General features: G+C 37.6%; 1 protein-coding gene across 13 annotated transcripts in view; it reads left to right on the top strand.

Annotated features, from left to right (window-relative positions):
* gw (trinucleotide repeat containing adaptor protein gawky) overlaps positions 1–20,791 on the top strand; it is a 30,278-nt gene extending 9,487 nt beyond the window's left edge. For 5 of the 13 annotated variants that reach the window (XM_026810847.1, XM_026810846.1, XM_026810845.1 and 2 more), the window contains 15 exons: positions 665–714; positions 1,288–1,400; positions 1,810–1,987; positions 3,565–5,868; positions 6,523–6,911; positions 7,230–7,563; positions 8,140–8,682; positions 8,763–9,136; positions 9,625–9,822; positions 10,218–10,379; positions 10,477–10,959; positions 11,473–11,808; positions 12,279–12,508; positions 13,905–14,268; positions 16,756–20,791. In XM_026810847.1, the coding sequence (XP_026666648.1) occupies positions 1,332–1,400; positions 1,810–1,987; positions 3,565–5,868; positions 6,523–6,911; positions 7,230–7,563; positions 8,140–8,682; positions 8,763–9,136; positions 9,625–9,822; positions 10,218–10,379; positions 10,477–10,959; positions 11,473–11,808; positions 12,279–12,508; positions 13,905–14,268; positions 16,756–17,103 (6,312 nt within the window). In that variant the 5' untranslated portion in view covers positions 665–714; positions 1,288–1,331 and the 3' untranslated portion in view covers positions 17,104–20,791. The remainder of the gene's footprint in view (positions 1–664; positions 715–1,287; positions 1,401–1,809; positions 1,988–3,564; positions 5,869–6,522; positions 6,912–7,229; positions 7,564–8,139; positions 8,683–8,762; positions 9,137–9,624; positions 9,823–10,217; positions 10,380–10,476; positions 10,960–11,472; positions 11,809–12,278; positions 12,509–13,904; positions 14,269–16,755) is intronic. The other 8 variants (XM_026810851.1, XM_026810850.1, XM_026810849.1 and 5 more) reach the window with 8 other exon arrangements.
* The last annotated feature ends 6 nt before the right edge of the window (positions 20,792–20,797 follow it).

Below are 20,797 nucleotides of genomic sequence, written 5' to 3'. Positions count from 1 at the left end.
CATGTTATGATAAACTGCACTTGCCTTTATTCGCATAGTATGAAACTTTTGGCAATAAGATACTGCTAGACATTTTTAAATAAAAACGATTTATTGAAAACATAACATTTTATATTCAAGTAGATTTTTAATTTGAATATACCAGTTTAAAATATTTTCGAAATATAGGAACTGGATAAAGTCAAAAGGCTTTCATAGCTTCGTAAAACAGATTATTATTATTTCAATGGTTATCAGCTCGTATCAGATTACCGTGGTTGATTGTCAATATGATGTAATAGCTTTAAATAGAATAGTCTTCATAATGATAATTTAATTACGATTTAGAGTATAGTATACTATATTATACATTTGTTAAATTTATGAGATGTCAATTAAAACGTTACAGCATTAAAAAGATGAGATAAATATAAAAAGTAAAGCAGACATAAAATGTATTAATGAGAACTCTATTTTTTTCTATATCTTCACGCAGAGATTTAATCTTTATCACAGCTTGTTGCTCATATATATTCGTACTACACAGTTGATTACGTGTAATTAAGTGTTTTAAAATTATTTTATGCAAAGATTATCGATTTTATCATTCTACTATTGAAATGTTAAAGTGTAAATTAATTTTAATTTGCTCGTGTATGTTAATTGAATTTTTTGATTATTACAGATCTCCACTGGCATGGAGCTAGGAGTACACTGATAGTGATAGTCTACAAGGTATGCATTCATTCTTAAAAATTAATCCTGTATCGGTACTAATCGCAGAACACTAAAATTGTGAAAAACTTAAATTTCATCTCTTCAACATTTCCGTTCCTTTTTTTTAACTGGTTATCGTTATGGATCTGCAGTTTTTTTGTATTTTATAGTCTCTTTTATATGTATATCGCAGTTCTATAATATAAATGATGTCAGAATGAATCAGAGCAAGATCGACTACATACGTCTCAATTAAACTTCACTTTAGCTAATTAAAGCATTGGTGATGAATAGACTGCGGATTTCTATGTAAAATAAAATATTTATGGTAATCAATTAAAGGTTTCAGTTTGAATTTTTTTTCATCACTTAAGCATTGCAATATGCACTCATTTGTGAGATTTTCTATATTTTTACGCATCGTACGCAGCGTTTCTATTTTCTGTAGCTACAATTTGTTTATAAATGCATAAACTTCGCAGGCTAGTGATGAATGAAACATATTAAAATCTTTGACTAACGTATTCTCTCATGCGAATACTGATAACAGTAATACTAAGGAGTAATAAGTTCCTAAATTTTGCATTTTAGATCTTGGTTTCTATGCATTGCCTGCCAAAGAAGAACTGAGCCCAATGTTTCCACACAATTCTAGTTCACATGAGATTTCTACAGAAACAAATGCCTTCGTACAAAATTCCATGGTGAGTTACTCCTGCTGATCTTATTCAACAATTCCATTTTAAACACGGACGTATTTTTCAGTCCGATATACGCCTGAGTTATTGGATTTTGAACATACGTTACAATTTTCGTTTGATTTTTACATATCATTCATATTTTTCGCCACATCAACGAATCAATAATCTTTGTAAAACACTCTCTATAAACAGAATATAATTCACGTAATTGCGATTGTTTTTACTTCAAAGAAATGCATTATGTGTTTTAAATACACGAACGTACATAATATGTACTAAAACCAAAAGGTTTAATAGTTCTTTTAAAAGGATTCCTAAAACAAAAGCAGAATACTTCTTAAAGAAACTTAAACCTGTTTCAGTTTTATTAAACGTCTCGTTAAAAATGTAATCTGTATTATTTCTGTTTCAGAGGGATGAAGTAGTATTAGGAAAAAACAGTCCGGTAGGGGTTGGGGAGGGAAGAGAATTAGAAAATGATAGGTACTGTGATATCGAATCCGCTAACAACAATATGATGGCCAAACCTATTAGCCATCTCGAAAATACCGCCGCCAATGACTTTTTAACCGTCCTGTCGAACCAAACTGGTAACTATATTTTTTATTCAATACCACATACTTTCGTACTCCTTCCGTAGATAAGACTGAAAGTACGAGACTACCTGATTTCATATATGTACATGTATATCTTTTTCAACAAGATATAAACAGTTTAATCAACAGTTTAATCTGTACTCACGTGCAATATAGGAAATTTATATTACTCTTTTAATAAATCCAGTGAACATGAAATAATTATAAATAGCTCGTACTTTTAGTCGTGTGTCTATATTAAGTTATATTTCCGTGTGACCTTTTAAAGGTATGAAACATATATTAATGGCAATATATGAAATGAAGTTATGATAATGATAAAATAGAAATAAGTCGATAGCTTGCATTATTGCCACGTTTGCTGGCTGCAGATAAGGATCGAGTCTACGATGCAAAATTTAATGCTGACTTCATTCCATCTAAATAGAAAATTTCTCTTCTCATATGAATTGATTCGTATTAGGTTTACTGAAAAAGTGATGTAAAATATGAGAAATAGATATTCGATTCATAATAATCCTTTTATAACTTAATCCTTTATGAATCTTAGTTTAAAACTACCTATCAAAATACAAACGAATTTCAATGAAAAATGTATCGTTTAGCAGTTTTATCATTTATATGGTGCAGCCGCGATTTTTTTTTAATAGAATATTTTATTTTAGAATATATATATATTTATTTTTAGAATTCTTCTGTAAGCATGAAAACATGAAAAAGACACTTATAATTGTATGAATAATGGTTAACGTAAAACTTGCGTTTGTATCTCTACTAAAGTTCTATTCTTTTCATGCTTTCTTCAACAATTTGACACGCTCTGACTATTTTGGATAATGTGCATTTTAGAAAAGTGTAATTAGTTATTTCGCAAGCACACAGACTTTACGAGACATCTCTCTGCTTTGTTCAAGTTTCCAGGCTTTTGCTTTAGAATAATTAGGAGCAAACGTAATTTTTCAAATAGTAATTATTTCGTTTCAACCATTTTCTTATCTAATTTTACTGAAAGTTGCTTTCTTAAATGTAATATGGAGTAAATTGAAAATTCTTTGTCATTTAATTCGATCAGATTACGTAGAGGTATGTCGAATTTTTTTCTTTTTGCTAACTTTATACATATAACGCAGTCTCGTTCGCACAGCAAATGCAATTCTTGTAGAATGTTTTGTACCTAATTTAAAAAGTTTATCGGTCATTTTTACACATTTCTAAATGATGAAATCATTTAGTTACATTAAGTAACTGCAATTAGGGACAGTTCAGAAAACACCAAGTGGTGTCCAATTTTTTGAAACTCGATCAAATATCTCGATAAATATGAATGATAAAAAAATGTTCAGAATGAAAATTGTAGCGTATGTGAGTCTATATGTGTTTGACTTCGTCAGCTAGGCCTTTAAATTGATATTACAGATGATTTATTTTGCACAAAAATCCGCGGTCTATACATAAAACATTTTCCTACACAGTATACTTTATTAAAAGATGCATGTAAGATTAAACAAAATGCTTTACGAGTTAAACGTCTTCGCGGGTATTATAGGACGATGTATCGTTTAATGTTTCAGGCAAGTTTGTCTTGACCAGTCGAAGCTCGACCTGCCAGTCAGTGGCGTCGTCAACCACAAAAAACCCAATAAAAAATCTTCTAACTTACGATAATAAAAAGAATAATAATAGTAATAATTACGATAACAGTAATAATAATCCTAAATTAAATGGTCGCTCAAATCGAGCGGAACGTAATCATCGAGACGATCGAAAAACAGTGAATACAACAAAAACAAAAACATCAACAAAAACAACAAAAACGACAACAAGAAAAAGAAAAGAATCGGGCTCGTCCGGCAACCAGAAAGCTCCGGACAGCTCCGCCAATAACTCTAAGTCTATGTCTAAGACATTAAGTGATAATAAGACTAGCTTTAGCATACTAAACATTAGGGTACTAAGTATAAGCGTAAATCTACGATTAACAGGAGATAAGTGTGCAATCGACGAAGGGGTACCTAGCCTAGTTAGGATACCCAAGTCTGATCGCCCCTCGTCAGGCCGCTTTTCTCTCGACTCTCTTGACAATTACTCCTTATTAGGATCCTGCCTTCATCCAGGCAAATACAATAACGTTAAGTCTAATTATAATATCCTAAGTAATAATAACGATAACTACAAGTCTGTGATATTGCTCAGCTCAACCAGTAACCATTATGATTTCCTCCGCGTTCAAATGGACGGTGGTGCGATCGCAATGAGACTAACTTCGACACCTTTCGATCCATTCGACTCTTCTTTCGACGATTCATCGTTCTCCTCTTCGCGACGACGAAGAACACCGGTTGTTCAGCCATTCACGATCTTACTCTCGTTCAACGTTCGACTCTATAACCGAATGCCAAAACTCTTCGAGCATCTTCGATCATCGCCCTCCACCGAAGATCGGATTCATCGGGGTATCGAGACCTTTTCGTCGACGTTGCAATGGCTACTCTTCGAGAACGAATCTCTTGGTCCGTTTCTCATTACTCCGGAAGACTTCGTTTCATCCGAGCCGTGGATCAAATCAGCGATCATCGGATCTACCTTCGTGGGAATCAACGAAGAAGCTTTTAGTCATCGGTCGATCAAGATCCGCGAAGTGAAACGAGACGATCGGTCGTCGGCCGAGGAAGATGGGAAGGAAGAGCAAGAGGAATCAAGTTCGATCGGTGAAGGGAAATACGTGGCCACCAGTTCTTCCATTACGCTTATCGTTCCCGGAAACGAGTTAAACGACCAGCCTCTGCGACCTCTCCCATTGAGCAAAGTGCCGAAACGCGCACAATCTTCTCCTTTGTGGCTCGACCTGGTCGTAAGCGAGCTGACGCAACGCGCATGTGTTCCACTCTCGTTAGATCGTAAGCTTTATGTGGTTAAACTTAGAGAGACTACTCATGCTTTCAACGAACAAATCGCAACCCGAAACGTTGTCAAAACTATCAACCGTGTCGTTAACCGACTGGAATGGATCGAATCTCGGACCGACGAAGACGATGACGACGATCGCTCTGTTGGAGCACTCCGTTCTCGCGGTTCCATTAATTATTATTGCCAAAATTTACGCGAGTCAATAGAGGGAGACGTTTCTATTAATTCTTCAACGCGCTCTAGTTCATTTAAACGAACGAACCCGAATGAGCAAACTTACCAACAAAATCGTGAGATAGAAGCGAACGGATTCGATATCGACCAGAATATTTTCGCTACGGAAAGTCTAATAAATCCTAAGCAATTCGTACCAACGGATACAACCTCTGAAACTGCTCGATCCGTTGTCAGCGACGGTTCTAACGCTATATCAACGAACATGGATGCCATTACGGTAGATTTATGCAAAGAACGAACCTCTGTGGCAAAACCCATCGTTCCATTCGCTTCGAAGGATCGACGCTATTCAACTTTGGAGATGAACGACTATGGTCGTGCTCGCCTCATCGATTATGCAAGAAGCCTGATCGCGGCGACCGTTGGAATCTCGAAGAACGTGTCGCAAGCTCATAAGGATAATCTGAAGCGCGTGTTGACGCTTTTGTTCGGCACCGACGATATCAATTCTAAGTACAAGAAGAGATGGGGAATTCCTGGTATTTTTCGACTGGCCGGCGGTGGCGAAAGCTCGTTGAACACCGGCGGCTCCACGAATTGGGGTTCCACCCAGACAAGCACCACCGCCACCAACAACAACAATAATCAGTCAGGCTGGGGAGGAAGCTCGGGAAGCTCCGGAAATAGCGGTGCGCCCGGGAATTGGTCCGGAAACAGTGTAAACAGATCCGTTGCTAATAATCCAAATTCGAATCAGAATCAAGGACCTCCCGGTGGACAAAACGTGTCAGGTAAGCTATTCCCTATCAGTACCAAGTATATAGATTAGATCACAATGTCTTCTTTATCATGCAACAGATGCACTTCCTCTGTAACTTCTGATATTTCATTCAAATAATTTGTCAGCTGCTTTTATACGTTCAGGTGGCCAGGCAAGTTCAATGATTACACAATATCCTTCTCATGACACTGAATTCAGAAATGCTGAATTACTGATCCATATCCAATAGGGAAATTATTTTATTTCAGCCGAATAATATATCGAAATTTTGATGAATTTGTTTAATACCTTTATTTGCTTCATAGATGTTTTAATCTAACAGTTTTAGTAGCTGTTACTTTTTCAAGATCATGTGAATAAATGTAATCTTATATATGATATAGGTATATTTGTTATGTTAAGTTCATTTATATTTTTTGTATATTTCTCGTTTGCGTGGCATATGTAAGTACATGTATAGTTTATTAATTTACATAATTGTGTTGAATATGTAATGCAAAATGAATTATTGAAACGGATTAATATGATAGCTGTGTACGGTAAGGAATTTGCCACAAATACGTGCTTCTAAAGTAAATTAATGCAGTTAACATGTTAAAACAATGGGTAAAACAGAACCATCGATTCGTACATTCGTGTATATTTTTGGACAATGATGTTTCAGGCAACGTGAACAAAGTTAACAATCCGAATCAGCAATCGAATCAACAATCTGGTCCACCGACGTCCCAGTCGAGCGGTACGAATCAAGGCGGGCAAAACAACAACCAATGGTCCCAGGGAAAGTCCAGCAATCCCGGTGGGCCTGGTCAAAACACTTCTGTCCAAAATAACAACACTTCGAGTCAGCAGCAGCAGCAGCAGCAGCAGCAGCAACAACAACAACAACAGCAGCAAAATTCCAGTAGCAATAATACTCAACCTAATAATCCGACTCAGGGATCTGTGAACAGTAATAATACGCCAGCGAGCAATAACCCTTCGACGAAACAACAATTGGAGCAGCTGAACACCGTCAGGGAAGCACTCTTCAGTCAAGATGGTTGGGGCTGCGTAAGTGGAATAAACCTTTACTCTTTTAATTTCATTTGCTTATTTAAGGTTTCGCGATAAATTCTACGTCTGATAAGAAGTTTGCTCTGTGATTGTTGATATGAATATATTTTCAGAATAAGAATAGTAATACAAAATTTTAATTGTTCCAAAATTTTCTTCACACTCCGGGATATCATATGCTATATTCATTTGTAAAATAAAAAATATTATTATAAATAAATAGAACGGAACACTATTCTTTTCTAGGAGAAATCGCTACGGGGGTTCTAGTATGTTATATTTTAAATTTCATTAGATCATCGTTTTGGATTTCAGCAAAACGTAAACCAGGACACAAACTGGGATGTCCCAACTTCTCCGGAACCTAGCATGTCCAAGGACGGAGGTGGAGTATGGAAGACACCGGTGAACAACGGCACCGACCTGTGGGAAGCGAATCTTCGGAACGGTGGTCAGCCTCCGCCTCAACAGCAAGCGAAAACTCCTTGGGGTCACACGCCGGCGACGAACATCGGTGGGACTTGGGGTGAGGACGACGAAGCAGCCGACTCGTCGAACATGTGGACTGCTGCTCCCACATCTTCTCAGCCGAACTCAACTGCCGGCCAGTGGACAACTGGTACCGGTAATCAACCCGGTATGTGGGGAGGTAATAATAATTACGTAGGACACTTCCTTCCCGTTTCCTTTTGAGATTTCAACCACTTATTCGAATTCCGCGATCGGGAACAATCAAATTCCAAAGTTGTTTTTCGTTTAATGAATTATGAAGGCATATTTATCTTCAGTGACATATATTTTCTCTATATGCTTGTAAAGAACATATCGTTTAGGCGCAATCATCGTCTCGCATACGTAAAGGATGTTCCATTTCAGTGGGAATAGTGGAGTATCTCGTTCGGAATTCATTTCTCACATCAATTATGTTGTCCAATATTAACGTAATTAAGAACAATTGAATTTTTACAATCTTTTTAGTAGAAGTTCAACGGACTTATTATCTCTATGGACAATTAACGTGAATAATGACAATAATAATAATAATAATAATAATAATAATATCACTAGTGTTGGAACCAAAAAGTAATGATACGAATAGAATAAGTGGTTGATAGTAGCGCATGCTAATTGAGTAGTTTAATATAAACGTCACCAAACCAACCATGTAGGACTAGCATAATTTTTACGTTAAGTTACAAAATTGGTTTTGAATTAAATCGAGAAGAATACCGTGATGATACAGGACCGAACTGGGGTGATCCGCGAATTGATCATCGTGATCCCCGCGATCTGCGTTCGGTCGATCCACGAGAGATGCGAGATCCTCGCGATCACAGAATGTCGTTGGACCCTCGGGAGCACATACGCGTGATGGATCCGATGGCCCGGGATCCCAGAATGGCAGACATGCGCGGCGATCCTCGTGGAATCTCCGGCAGGCTGAATGGTGCCAACGCGGATGCGATGTGGGGACAGCCACCTGGCCCGCCTCATCATCAGATGGCACACCAACATCCTTCGGCGCCGCCGACCAAGATGTTGAACCCTTCGAACATAAATCAGTGGACCGCACCGCCGCCGAAGGACATAATGCCAGGGAAGCCGACCGGTTGGGAAGAACCTTCGCCACCGACGCAAAGAAGAAATGTCCCGAATTACGACGATGGTACCAGTTTGTGGGGAAATTCTGTTGCCAATCAGCGAGCCATACCAGGCGGTAAAGTGTCTCACTGGAAGGATCTTCCCACACCAAATCTAGGAAGGGGAGGTTCGTCTCGTTTTTCTTATTTTTGTATTTCGCAAATCAGGGAAGGTGGTTACTTAATCATTTAAAAATGACTCGTGCAGGAATGCAGTGCCCTCCGGGTATGCCACAGAACAGAATGCCAGGACAGCCTGGAATGAAACCAGACGTTAGCGGACCAATGTGGGGACATCCGGCTCACGGTGGACGAAATGGCAGTTGGCCAGAAGGACCGCACGACACGGGTTCGTGGGACGATCCCAAGACGCCCAGTACTTGGAACGAGGCTCAGTTGAATACTGGCACTTGGGGTGGACCTAGCGCGCACAAACCTAAACCGATGGGACCCACTGGAAGCTGGGGCGACACCGATATGGATCCTGCTCCTAGCTGGGGTCATCCCACAAAACCCACCCTCACGAAAGAAGTTATATGGAACAGCAGAGAATTCCGATACCTCTGCGATCTGGGTTTCAAAGTAAGTGAACGATTATCATTACTTAAATAATCAGTAGACTGTGAATTTTTATGCAAAACGAAACATTTGTGGTGTAAATTTCAAAAAAGCGATTTGCATAAAAATTTTTGTCATTATTCATCGTGATATGCATACAGCTTTTTGATAGGCCATATATTTTAATACATTACATGCATCTTTTATATTTTCTGCATATTCAATTCTTCCATAAATGCATAAAATCCGAATTCTAATAATAAGCCATTTATATTCCGAATCAATGCAAATAGATTGTAGATATTAACTTTCTTTTAAGGAAGAATATAGTCTCTCAAATTCACTAGTTTTACGTATTAAAAAAATGTAAAGGCGAAATCGTGTACATATTTCTTTTTTTATCGATTATTGAATATTAATTAGCTTCTAATGATCGGAACATTTTGCGTACAACTTTTAATAGACTTTCAGTAAGAAAATGTTTTTCTCAATAAATGATTATTTGTTCGTAGAAAGAGGACGTTGAGTTGGCATTGAGAAATCGCGAAATGAACCGAGAGGAAGCTTTGGAACTCCTGAGTCAGGTACGGCCCTTGGATCAGTGGAGACGACACGACGCACACTCCACTTACGACCCGACCAATCAAGCTACAACTGCGCAAGCATATCCTCGATTTAATCACGTCGCACAGCAAATGTCTTTCCCTCCGGTAAAAATTTTTACTAAATTATTACACGCCCAATTACGCCCTCTCTGCATCTACTCTCCTTCGTATGAATTTGCAAAGAATGCTTTTCAATTGTTAAAAATGTGCCTGCTAAAGCCNAAAATTTTGCAGGTAGCTTTTTAATAGTAATAGAAATCTATAATAATAAATTCATCATGCTAGCATTGTTTAGGTATATAGCCTATACATCCTTAAATAAGTAGTGACTTCCGTTAATATTTTAAGATAATCCAAACTTCTTAATATTCCAAAAAGAATGAAATTGTTTAATTCAGTATTAAAAGAGTTATTCTATTTTTAAGTATAATAATAACGGGAGTCACCATAGTATGTAGCATGTATCGAGGTCAAATTCTAATTTAAATTAACTAAACGAGGTACAGGGTGCTGGAGTATCAAGTGGGAATGCAACTGGCAGCGTGGGAGGATCAGTTGCTAGTGCAAGCTTATTAAAGTTGCAACAGCAACAACAACAGACTACTGTTCCGTTGCAGCAACAGCAATCTAGCAGCAATGCGCCGCAACCGCCTTTCAATCAGGTAAACTTCATTTCTAAACGTTTCTAATAATATCAATTGCCGTACAAATTTCGATATAATTCGCCTAAACTCGTTTCGTTCTTCTACGAAATTGCAGGCTTCCAGAGCTCCTCAGAATCAACCGAGTACTCAACAACTGCGCATGTTGGTACAACAGATTCAGCTAGCCGTCCAGGAAGGTTACTTAAACCATCAAATTTTAAATCAGCCACTCGCACCTCAAACTTTGATACTCTTGAATCAATTATTGCAACAAATTAAAGTCCTGCAACAGCTTCATCAACAGCAATCGGTGCAAAGTACAATGAAGGGTAATAGCCAGTCTGTTCTTCAGATCAGTGTGCAAATAACAAAAACAAAACAGCAAATAGTGAACCTCCAAAATCAAATCGCTGTGCAACAAGCTACTTACATGAAACAGCAACAACAGCAACAACAGCAGCAGCAGCAACAACAGCAGCAACAACATCCTGTACCGCCGTCTCAGAGCTCCGAATACTATAAAAACTCTGTACACGATCCTATGTCGGCATTGCAAAATAGCTTTACAGACCTAACGATGAACAAGGAACCTCCTGTTGTAAGTAGACCATTTCTTCTATTTAAATATTAAATTAAGTATGTTTTCTCAATTTCGGTGTAATATGTACAACTGTATTTCGGAGTTTACATGCTACTTCTATTGTGGCATTATATCATTATCGTGCAATTAATTAATTAATTCCGTTGTAATTCGTTTTATTACCGTTCCCGTTCTGGAGATTTGAAAAGTGAACATTTTATTTATCCTACTTTGTCGATCTTAGAGACAGGAAAAATTTACTCTCCTCGTTTCACTCGTTTTCACTCGAATTCCATTTTACATCGAAAGAATGGATGAATAATTCATGAAGTTTCTTCGAGAGTTTAAAATAAATATCTCAATTTCTGTTCATATCACGATTTTTATTCACTTTTTTATTTCTCTATCAGTTTAAAATAACATACGAAATGATGGAAAAAGAAGCCAGTGAATAGAAATTGTGATGAGAACAGAAATCGGGACAGTTACTGTGTATGGTGGATAGTTGGGATGACTTCTGGATTTTTGCAGAGTCAGCAGCAATCGAGACTGAATCAGTGGAAGTTACCTTCGTTGGACAAGGACGGAGAGTTAGTTACGAACGAGTTCTCGAGAGCGCCAGGAACTACCAGTAAGCCAGCAGCTACACCGGCTGGTTTAGCACGGTCACACAGTAGTCCTAACATGAATCCTTTGTTGGGTCAAGGAGATGGTACATGGTCCACCAGGCTCGGAGAGAGCGGATGGCCTGATCCAGGTAACACAGACTCTACTGACGGAAAGGATTGGCAGCCTACTGGCGCAGCTGCTGGTGCTGCTGCCTTCACCGACCTCGTACCTGAATTTGAACCTGGCAAGCCATGGAAGGTAATCCATTTCCAATATCGTACTTCTTTAGTGAAGATCACTTTACGCACGGTTTCCTCCCTCGACAGTTCGCAATTTGCTCTCCGCTTCGTTCAAAATTTAAATCAAACTCATTAACAGTTTTTAATAAAAAAATTCGAGATCTAATTTCTAAATTGCTGATTCCATGTATTTATAAAAATACTATATATAGTTAATATAAATGGATATACAGAAGATCGAAGATAAGTGCGCATATTAATTTTAAAAGATAAAAGATATTCTTAAATTTTCTTTTGCATAAAAATCGTAATTTGTTAGTCATATTTAGAATGATATTCTTTTATTAGTTGAAGTTTGTAAGCGCCTTATGAGTACGAAACATTGTCAATAACGGAGAAGAGTTATTTTGAATTATGCGAGGGAGGAAGAAACGAAGCACCATTGAAGGTGCTATTATTCGGGTCCACCTATATTTGATTTCATTTTAGGGTACCCAGATGAAAAGCATTGAGGATGATCCTAGCATTACTCCGGGCTCTATCGTCCGTTCGCCGCTTTCTCTAGCAACGATCAAAGATCCAGATGCAATTTTCTCTTCGAGCAGCAAGACTTCGCCGCCACCGCAGCAGCCTGCGAATCCTGATATATCTATACCAAGCTTGAGCAACTCTACATGGACATTCAATCCACCTGCTACTACTCCAAACGCATTTACAAGGTAAATAATAGAATACCTTCGTAAAGTATATAACATCGCAAATATATTTTTAATCTGAATCCTCTTTAACTATATTTTATTGGATTGCACTCTTAATCAAAAACTAGAAACAGAAATTATATGGTGACTTGCAAAAAAGGTTTTTGCATGTAATAATTTTTTTAATATCCTCGAAACATTTCTAAACTTTGACACAATGTTTAATTATTGTAATGTCTAATAACTATTAAAATTTAAATTCCTTCTCATTATTTCTACCTAACAGGTATGTAAATATGAAACCATTATTTTTGTATAAAAAATACACATTTATTGTATGAAAATGATACAAAATATTTTATTCGAAGTATTGCCTATCGGTGGCTATACGTTTTTCCCATTTGTGGATGTCACGTCAAAAAAACTGTTCCTCTTTTGAGGCAAACCAGTCATCGAGCCATTTTCGTATATTTTCGTGCGATGTGAAGCGTTGCTCAGTAAGTGCGTGTCCCATCGATGCAAATAAGTAATAATTGGATGGAGCCAAGTCTGGTGAGTAATGCGCATGCAATTCAATTCTTTCCTTGACGGGTTTTGTTTTGTGTGATGATGCATTATCATGAAGCAAAATCACTGTGTTGCCTTTTTCGATAATCCGGTCGGTTTTCACGCAAAGCTTGATTCAAATCTATTATTTATTTCGATAGCGTTCAGTATTAATGGTTTCGCTAGGTTTTAGCAGCTCATAATAGATTGCTTAGGATTCTCCAAATATATCCACTTCTCATCGCCAGTCACAATTCGATGGAGAAATGACCTTCTTTTATACGTGGCAAGCAGCATTTCGCAAGTAGTTTTTCGGTTTTCATCGGATTATTAAAAACTATGCTGTTGTATGAAACTTGTATGGTTGTGAGTTGAAAATCTTTATCAGATATCAAAACAAGACAATGGCGTCAATGACGCGGTTTGACGATAATTACCATAGATATGTAAGGATAGACCGCGTGAGCATTGGGGGGATCCTGTAAGTGGCTACCGTATCACCGCAATAGAAAGAGAACATTGCACTAAAAGGACCTACTATCTTTTTCTATTGGCCAATATCATAGTATAGACGTATATTCGCATGCGTAGTTAGACAAAGAAAGAGATAATTTCGACTTTTCGACCCGACACGCTGTTCATTCTTACATGTTTACTTATATGTAACTACATTGGCAGCCAGCGCCATGTGCGAGTAAATTCCGGTTTCATATTTACAGACCTGATAAGGGCTCATCCAACTTCAAAGATATTGTTCGGATAATAGAATGTTCTAATAGAAGAATGTTCAGTTAATAGAGAGTTCCGATAATGAGGATTCGATCACTTTAAAACAGGAAAGTAAATAATAAAATGGGAAAATATGTTTCAGCTCGAAGAATACTTGGGGCGAATCGGCGCCTCCGCCGACCGCCGTGACTTCGGAGCTCTGGGGGGCACCGATGAGCAAAGTACGCGGCCCTCCGCCAGGGTTGAGCAGCAAAGCGACAGGAAACGCGAGCAACGGGTGGGCAGGTTTCGGCACCGTGACCAGATCCTCCTCGTGGGGCTTTCAATCGAGCACGAACGCTGCCTGGGTTTCTACCTGGTTACTACTTAAGAATCTGACGCCTCAAATCGATGGTTCTACTTTGAAAACCCTCTGCATGCAGCACGGTCCCGTTCAAGACTTCCGATTATACCTTAATCATGGAATTGCTTTAACCAAATACTCGTCCAGAGATGAGGCTATCAAGGTTCAGTGTCTCTTTCGTACATATATTTTACGACTCTATACATACTCGCAGTTGGATCCTCCAATAACTATCTAACTCACTTCGAATCTTTTTCCGCTTTCTATTCACAGTAGAAATTTAGCAACGGTTAGCGCAAAAAGAAAAAGTAAAATTTTATTAATTCACATTTGCAATTTACGGGAAACATGTTGATCGAATGTTTCAATTATCAATGAACAATATTTAAAGAGAAAATTTAAAGTATAAACATACTTGTTGGACGATCCAATTTACCTTTAATGGCCTTGTACTATTCTTCTCTGTTTTCCCATATTTTTCCTTTAAAAAATTATACATAGTGCACAGAAAAATGTATAAATATCCTTGAAATATGAAATCATACGTTAGCCCGGTGAAACGTTTTATTTCATTTAATGTTCAAGTATATAGTGTACAAAATTCGTAGTTTCCATTTTCATAATTTATCTCACGTTCATATCAAATGTAAAAAAAATGTTTTGAATATCAAATTCTTAGATGTCAAACACAAACGATTTTGTTGTTTAACAATGTGGATTCAATTGAAGTTCATCGAAGCTAGCCCAATATTGTCTTTCATCGGTCCGTACGTTTATAAGTTTCGAATGAGGAATTTTGAATAATAGTACAAGATTCACTTGGCTACTTCGTCTAAAACATTTGTCTTTATTTATGTAGAACCAGGGTTGCAGATAAATGACTAAATCTTTAATTTCATTAAATAATAAAAAATCTGCAAGCCTGTATAAAACGCACAATACTTGCTTTCGTGAAATTTTAATATTATGAAAGGTTGCAAATCATTACTTATGACTAACGGGCAACTGTGACTATTTTGGAATCGATATTCCAAGATCTATTCGGTTTAGTCATCGTTTAAAAGAGAAGCTATGACCTTCCTCATTTGATATGGATCAGTCAAATCTACAGGGTGTTCCGGAAAGATTGTTAGAGCCGAAAATGGCAGATGGGGAGGAGCATTGTGAACAACAATTTCCTTTGGTAAAATACGAAATGGGGCTTGGTTACCGAGTTATTAACAAAAAACACGGACCAATCAGAGCGCTCGGTTGAGGCGGTCTCCGTTTCGGGAGCGCTGGCTCGGAGACAGCCGGGCGACTTTTCTCGCGTTTGAACAAGCGCTCCGCTCGGAACGAAGCGTTTTAAGAAAATGACGAATAACAAACTACATTAATAACAATGCAAGGAAATTGTTGTTCGTTTGTTATTATGAATAACAATTAATACACTTAATCGTTATTCACGTGGAATGGATGAGATAGATTGTTGATAATTGATGAATGATGATAGGATAAATGAGGAATTAACAAGTCGCAGGGAATATTGAATTAAAAAGGAAATGTAAAAACTGTAGAGATTTAGACTTACCCATTCATTCGCAAGTGCACCTGCTAACGATGGGCCACGGTCAATGGGTCAGCGTCTTTGCCGCTCGCAGGTAGGCCACAGCTGATCTTCTGTTCAGGGAAGGAACCCCGCAATCCACCGCACGATCATTGTCACTCTTAAAAATTTTAACACACTAAGATTGTTGCTCCTACGTCCTATCAATAAACGTCTTTGAAAGCAGCCGATTGATTTTTATACACAAATGCACTTTCATTACACCACTGTCACTCTTCACTTAAAAATTTTCAAACACTTACACTGTCGTTCTTGCACTCTAACATTAAANTATTGCACAAAATTTGTCGAGCAAAAGTTTCACAATACCAAATATTTTCAAGTTTTTATTCAGTTATCAAAATGTGATAAGAATTCTGTTCATTTGAAATTAGCTTAACTGCAGTTCAGAATAGTATTTTAAATATTGCTAATAGTTAGACTAAGGATTTATAACAAAAGTGAATCTACAGAAATTATAAATACTGCATGTACAATACTATTTACAATATTGGAAGCAGAATGCATATTTCAGTATATAAATGACAAATTAAATGTTTATTTGGAGCACAGTCTTTTAAACTGATAAATGTTTTATTTTGCATAAAAATCTGCAGTTTACTACTAGTAAATTTTAACGTAGTCACGTGTAAGAACAAAATTATTGTTATGAACCAAGAGAAATAGTTTGTCGAATGCACGAATAAAAAGAAATTATCGAATTCGATTCAAGAACGAGACCACGAGCGGAAGAAACGTGGTTTATTTTTATTCTCGGCTTCTTCCTCGTACATGGCTCGCGCGAGACGCTCATCAAACTATGAAATTAGACGCGGTTACGTAATACAGTCTATAAATGTTACTCATCGTAAAAATATACAGTGGCCTTCATTTACCTTTAAAAAGACGGAAGAAACTTGTTGCGCGTATTAAAACGTCCGAAGGTCGTGGAAATATTCCGTGAAATAGAATAGTTTCGAGCCATCGTAGAGCGTGAAGCACAGAATAAGTGTTCGGAATATTTTAAAGGAGAATCAGTATAAAAATGCGGGACGATGATTTCAGGCACAAGGTGCTCTGAACAATTGCGTCCTGGGCAACACAACAATATTCGCTGAATCGCCGGCGGACACCGAGGTGCACAGCTTGCTGCAGCAGCTGAGCCACGGAGGAGGAGGTCAGCAGCAAGCCGGAGCGACGGCAGGAGCCGGATGGGGCCTGCGTCCGTCGAACAAGACTGGGCCGCCGTCTGATACCTGGGGCGGCAACTCGAGCCAACTGTGGGGCGCCCCGCCTAGCAGCAATTCGCTCTGGAGCAACGCCGGTATCGACAGCAACGATCAGCAACGTGCTACGCCTAGTTCTCTGAACTCGTACTTACCCGGAGATCTTCTGGGAGGTGAGTCGATGTAGAGTGCCGCGCGGAGGAGCGGTCTCACTCGTACGACGACCAACCCTTCTACTTCACGACACGTCAATTATACCGCGTACACACCTATTCCGCAGACGATGGACCGGTTCTCGCGCTGATATAAAGTTACTTAAAGACCGTTCGCTTCGTTTTCGCCACCAGCGACGATCCGATTTCTCTATTTATTTCCGTTTTCTAACATTCCGTTTACACGCCGAATATCTGTCTTACCTCGGTGACAGGACGGGGAAGAATCGGACAATTAGGGCTAGGGGAGGGTATCGTATCTCGAATTTTTCAACGCCTTCGATGTGCGCCGTGGTTTATCGTGGTGGCCCTCGCCGTTTCGAATTCAAATTAGTATTCTCTTTACGATACCTGTGACATTGCTTACGTTGCAACCTTTGGTATTTTGCTATTTTAGGGTAATGTAATACCTGTTCGTTTCACCTGGTTATATATCTACATCATGTATATTGCGAAGTTACGATGCGCGTATGTTTGTACATAGTGCGCACCAGCTACCGATAGACACGTCCTATCTTCTATATTCTACGATAACGTTTCGATCGCTGAATTAGTATTCTTCCTGTTCGGGTCGCGTTATCAACTCAGCATACACCATATTTCCACCTGATATTCTATTTACGCAGAAATATGTATTATTAGCATGTTCCAATGTTTAAGTTGATGTATGCTAGACTACTTAGAATATCCACCGATGTTTTAATATCTCGAATTATCACCTAGCGCCTATCGCGGGGTCTGACAAATCTTCGCGTAGTATTCAAATACGTTTTCAATACTACCGGAATAATTTCCATTTCATTCTACCGAACTTGATTCGAATCCTGAATCGTGAACCGCTCTTATCGCGCTAGTGTAATTTGTACTGAAATTGAAACATCGATGCGCAAGTTCATTTCGCGAAAGTAGAAATTCCGAATCATTTTACTTATATATATTACGAATTTGAGCACAAACGGTAGAAAGGTGAGATGATGAAATTTAAATTAAATTAAACTAAACTAAACTAAATTAAATTAAATTAAATTAAATTAAAAGGGTACGTGCATATATAACCGCAGCCATTAGTTTCGATGAGATGAGAACGATATACGTTGGCTGCTTCTAGAATTTCTAGAGAGAACGTCGCCACGCTGTCGACAGTTTAAGATCGCGCGTGCAAGAAAGTATAAAAGTATGATCAATGGTCTCTCGAGTGTTCCACTCAATTTGCTCTGAACAGTTTCCTTCAATCGAGACTGCGATGCGTATCAAACGTAGACTGTACCAATCTAATCAAAACGAAACAAACAAGAAAAATGAAAAAATGCGGAAAGAATGAATAGGGTATGAATGAAAGGGTAAATGATACGAGGAGAAGAGAGGCGGAATGTTACCTCTTAAAAAGGAAAAAAATGACAAAAAAACACAAAAAAAAAACAAAAACCTATAAGCAAGGATCTGCATTAACGCTTTGGGCTATACACGTATACCTCTTCCATTGACAACGGTGATATTGAATCGAATTTTTAGTCAATATTCTATAATAATTTACACGCGCGGCAGTGACAAAAATAAAAGCTTTGGTTGTCGTTGATATAAAGTTAGCGTTAGTAAAATTAGATGATGTGACGATATATAATTATAATTTTTAATTGCGCGTTGTTGTTCCGATTAGAAGGTTGAGATCGGGCGGACGAAGTTGTCGCGGATAAACAAATTATCATTGACGGGTGAAAATTATACAATGTTCGAAATGACGATGGTAACGATTATTCGTCGCGATGATGATCGTTACTGTTACCGCTGCCACGTATTTTATATACTCTGATTTATCTTCTCGCGGTACCGCGGCGGGAGATCGTTGTGTTTTTCGTGTTTCGCTAAAAATCGATTCTCTATCGTAGAACGCCCAGAAAGTTTGGAAGCGATGATAAATCAGGATCCGAGTTGTTGCGACGACAACAAAAACGATACCAAATGTTATCGCAATAACGTAAATTTTATTCTATATTAAATCTAAATGCCACCCGTCGTGCCAATGCCCAGCGTGTCTCTTTACCATTTATTAATTATAGAGTTAGAACGGAATACGATATAATTCGATGTTTTTTATCTAGCTATCTTTGTCTGTCTGTTGTCTGGCTATCTGTGCGTGGCTTCATCTCTCTCTCTCTCTATCTCTATCTTTCTCTCTATCACTGTCTGTCTGCCTACCTACTTACCTGTCGCTCGGTTACTCTCTGCAATTTAAATCATACGAGAAAGAAAGCGCGTAGACCGCTTCCCATTGGTTAACATCGAGATCCATAGAAATTTTCAACAGAAGTTGCCTCTTTGGAAAATAATTTCAAGCTCTTCGATCGCACAGTGACGTAATCTGTTCTTCAGACGAAAATCTTATAGCAAGATAATAGAATAGATTGGATAAAGTAAATAAAATAAAATTGCTTCGAATTAAAATAACGTTGGTCTATAATAAAAGACACAGCAAGGACTCGTTAATTGCGTGTATGCTCAAGTTGCGTACTTATTATACTTTTTGAAGATGTCTTTTAACGTACTCAATTAATTCTCTTATATTAGATATGAAATGTTAAATATATTCGTTTACTATTATCAGCAGATTTTAACAAATCTGTATTTATTAGGCGAGGAGCCTGTAACGATGCCGAATGAAAATGAAATATGTACATAACGTAAATATGTTAACATAAGATGTTAACGCCTCGATCCTAGTAAATGAAAGCTTTATTTGTTTTATTCGAGGTAATTCGTATACTTGTTGTATTTATTTATGTATTCCATTTTTTTTCCGAAAGGGAAATAAGTTGATCGATTTGAAAAGCTTGTAGCTATATACTGTTACCTACTTTCAAGTGTATCCGGCAATATTTAATCATAAATAGACGTTAGTTCCTTATAGACGTAGTTCTGCGACAAAGATTTCATACGTTTCTCGAGATGACACCGGAGTTTGAAGCTCGAAAACGCGAAAGTCGCCGCGATTTTAATCAAACTATTTCCTTACCAGTAACGAGTCTGCCCTGTTTGCGTTGTTACTAGACCTATCGTTAAGTTAAGATTAGAGTATCGAAGGATATTGTCCGCTCGTGGCGATTTTTTCAAATATTCTCTTAATCTCTCTGCCAAAGTTTGGAGAGTTTATTCTTTTATACTTCTTGTTGATTTTTAGATTGAATAGTACAAGTCTGTGCGACGACGTCGTGTCAAAAATAAAACAACGAACGATCGTTTCTTATGAAATATTATAGTATTTTAAAAATTGAAATAATTTTTATACGCTTTGTTTAAACCTGCGTCGAACAAATGAGTGAAGTTGATTCGCGAACGGTTCTTCAACTCGGGCTAAGATTTACATGACTTTTTCAAATTTTTCTTTTATCCTTTCATTTATTTTTGTAGTATTTTTTTCCAGCGTAATCAAATATAAAAATATCGAATTGTTTTGAATCAATTATAATAATAATTTTATTATTTTGTAAATATATTTATGTTTAGCTTGTAATAAACACCGGTTTTAATTTGCATTAGACGATTCGAGGTACGAAGACAAAAATTAAACGCCGAGATTTAGTGTGGTTGTTAGATTGGTATAATAAGTAAATACATTTATAATTGTTGCTATGGTGAACAGTGTTATTTTAGTTTTTATACAGCAACATGCCT

Source organism: Ceratina calcarata, unplaced genomic scaffold (genome assembly GCF_001652005.2).
Source record: "Ceratina calcarata isolate Rehan_Ccalc_2016 unplaced genomic scaffold, ASM165200v1 scaffold178.2, whole genome shotgun sequence".
In the NCBI taxonomy this organism is placed as follows: domain Eukaryota; kingdom Metazoa; phylum Arthropoda; class Insecta; order Hymenoptera; family Apidae; genus Ceratina; species Ceratina calcarata.
This window is presented reverse-complemented; position numbering and strand designations above follow the sequence as displayed.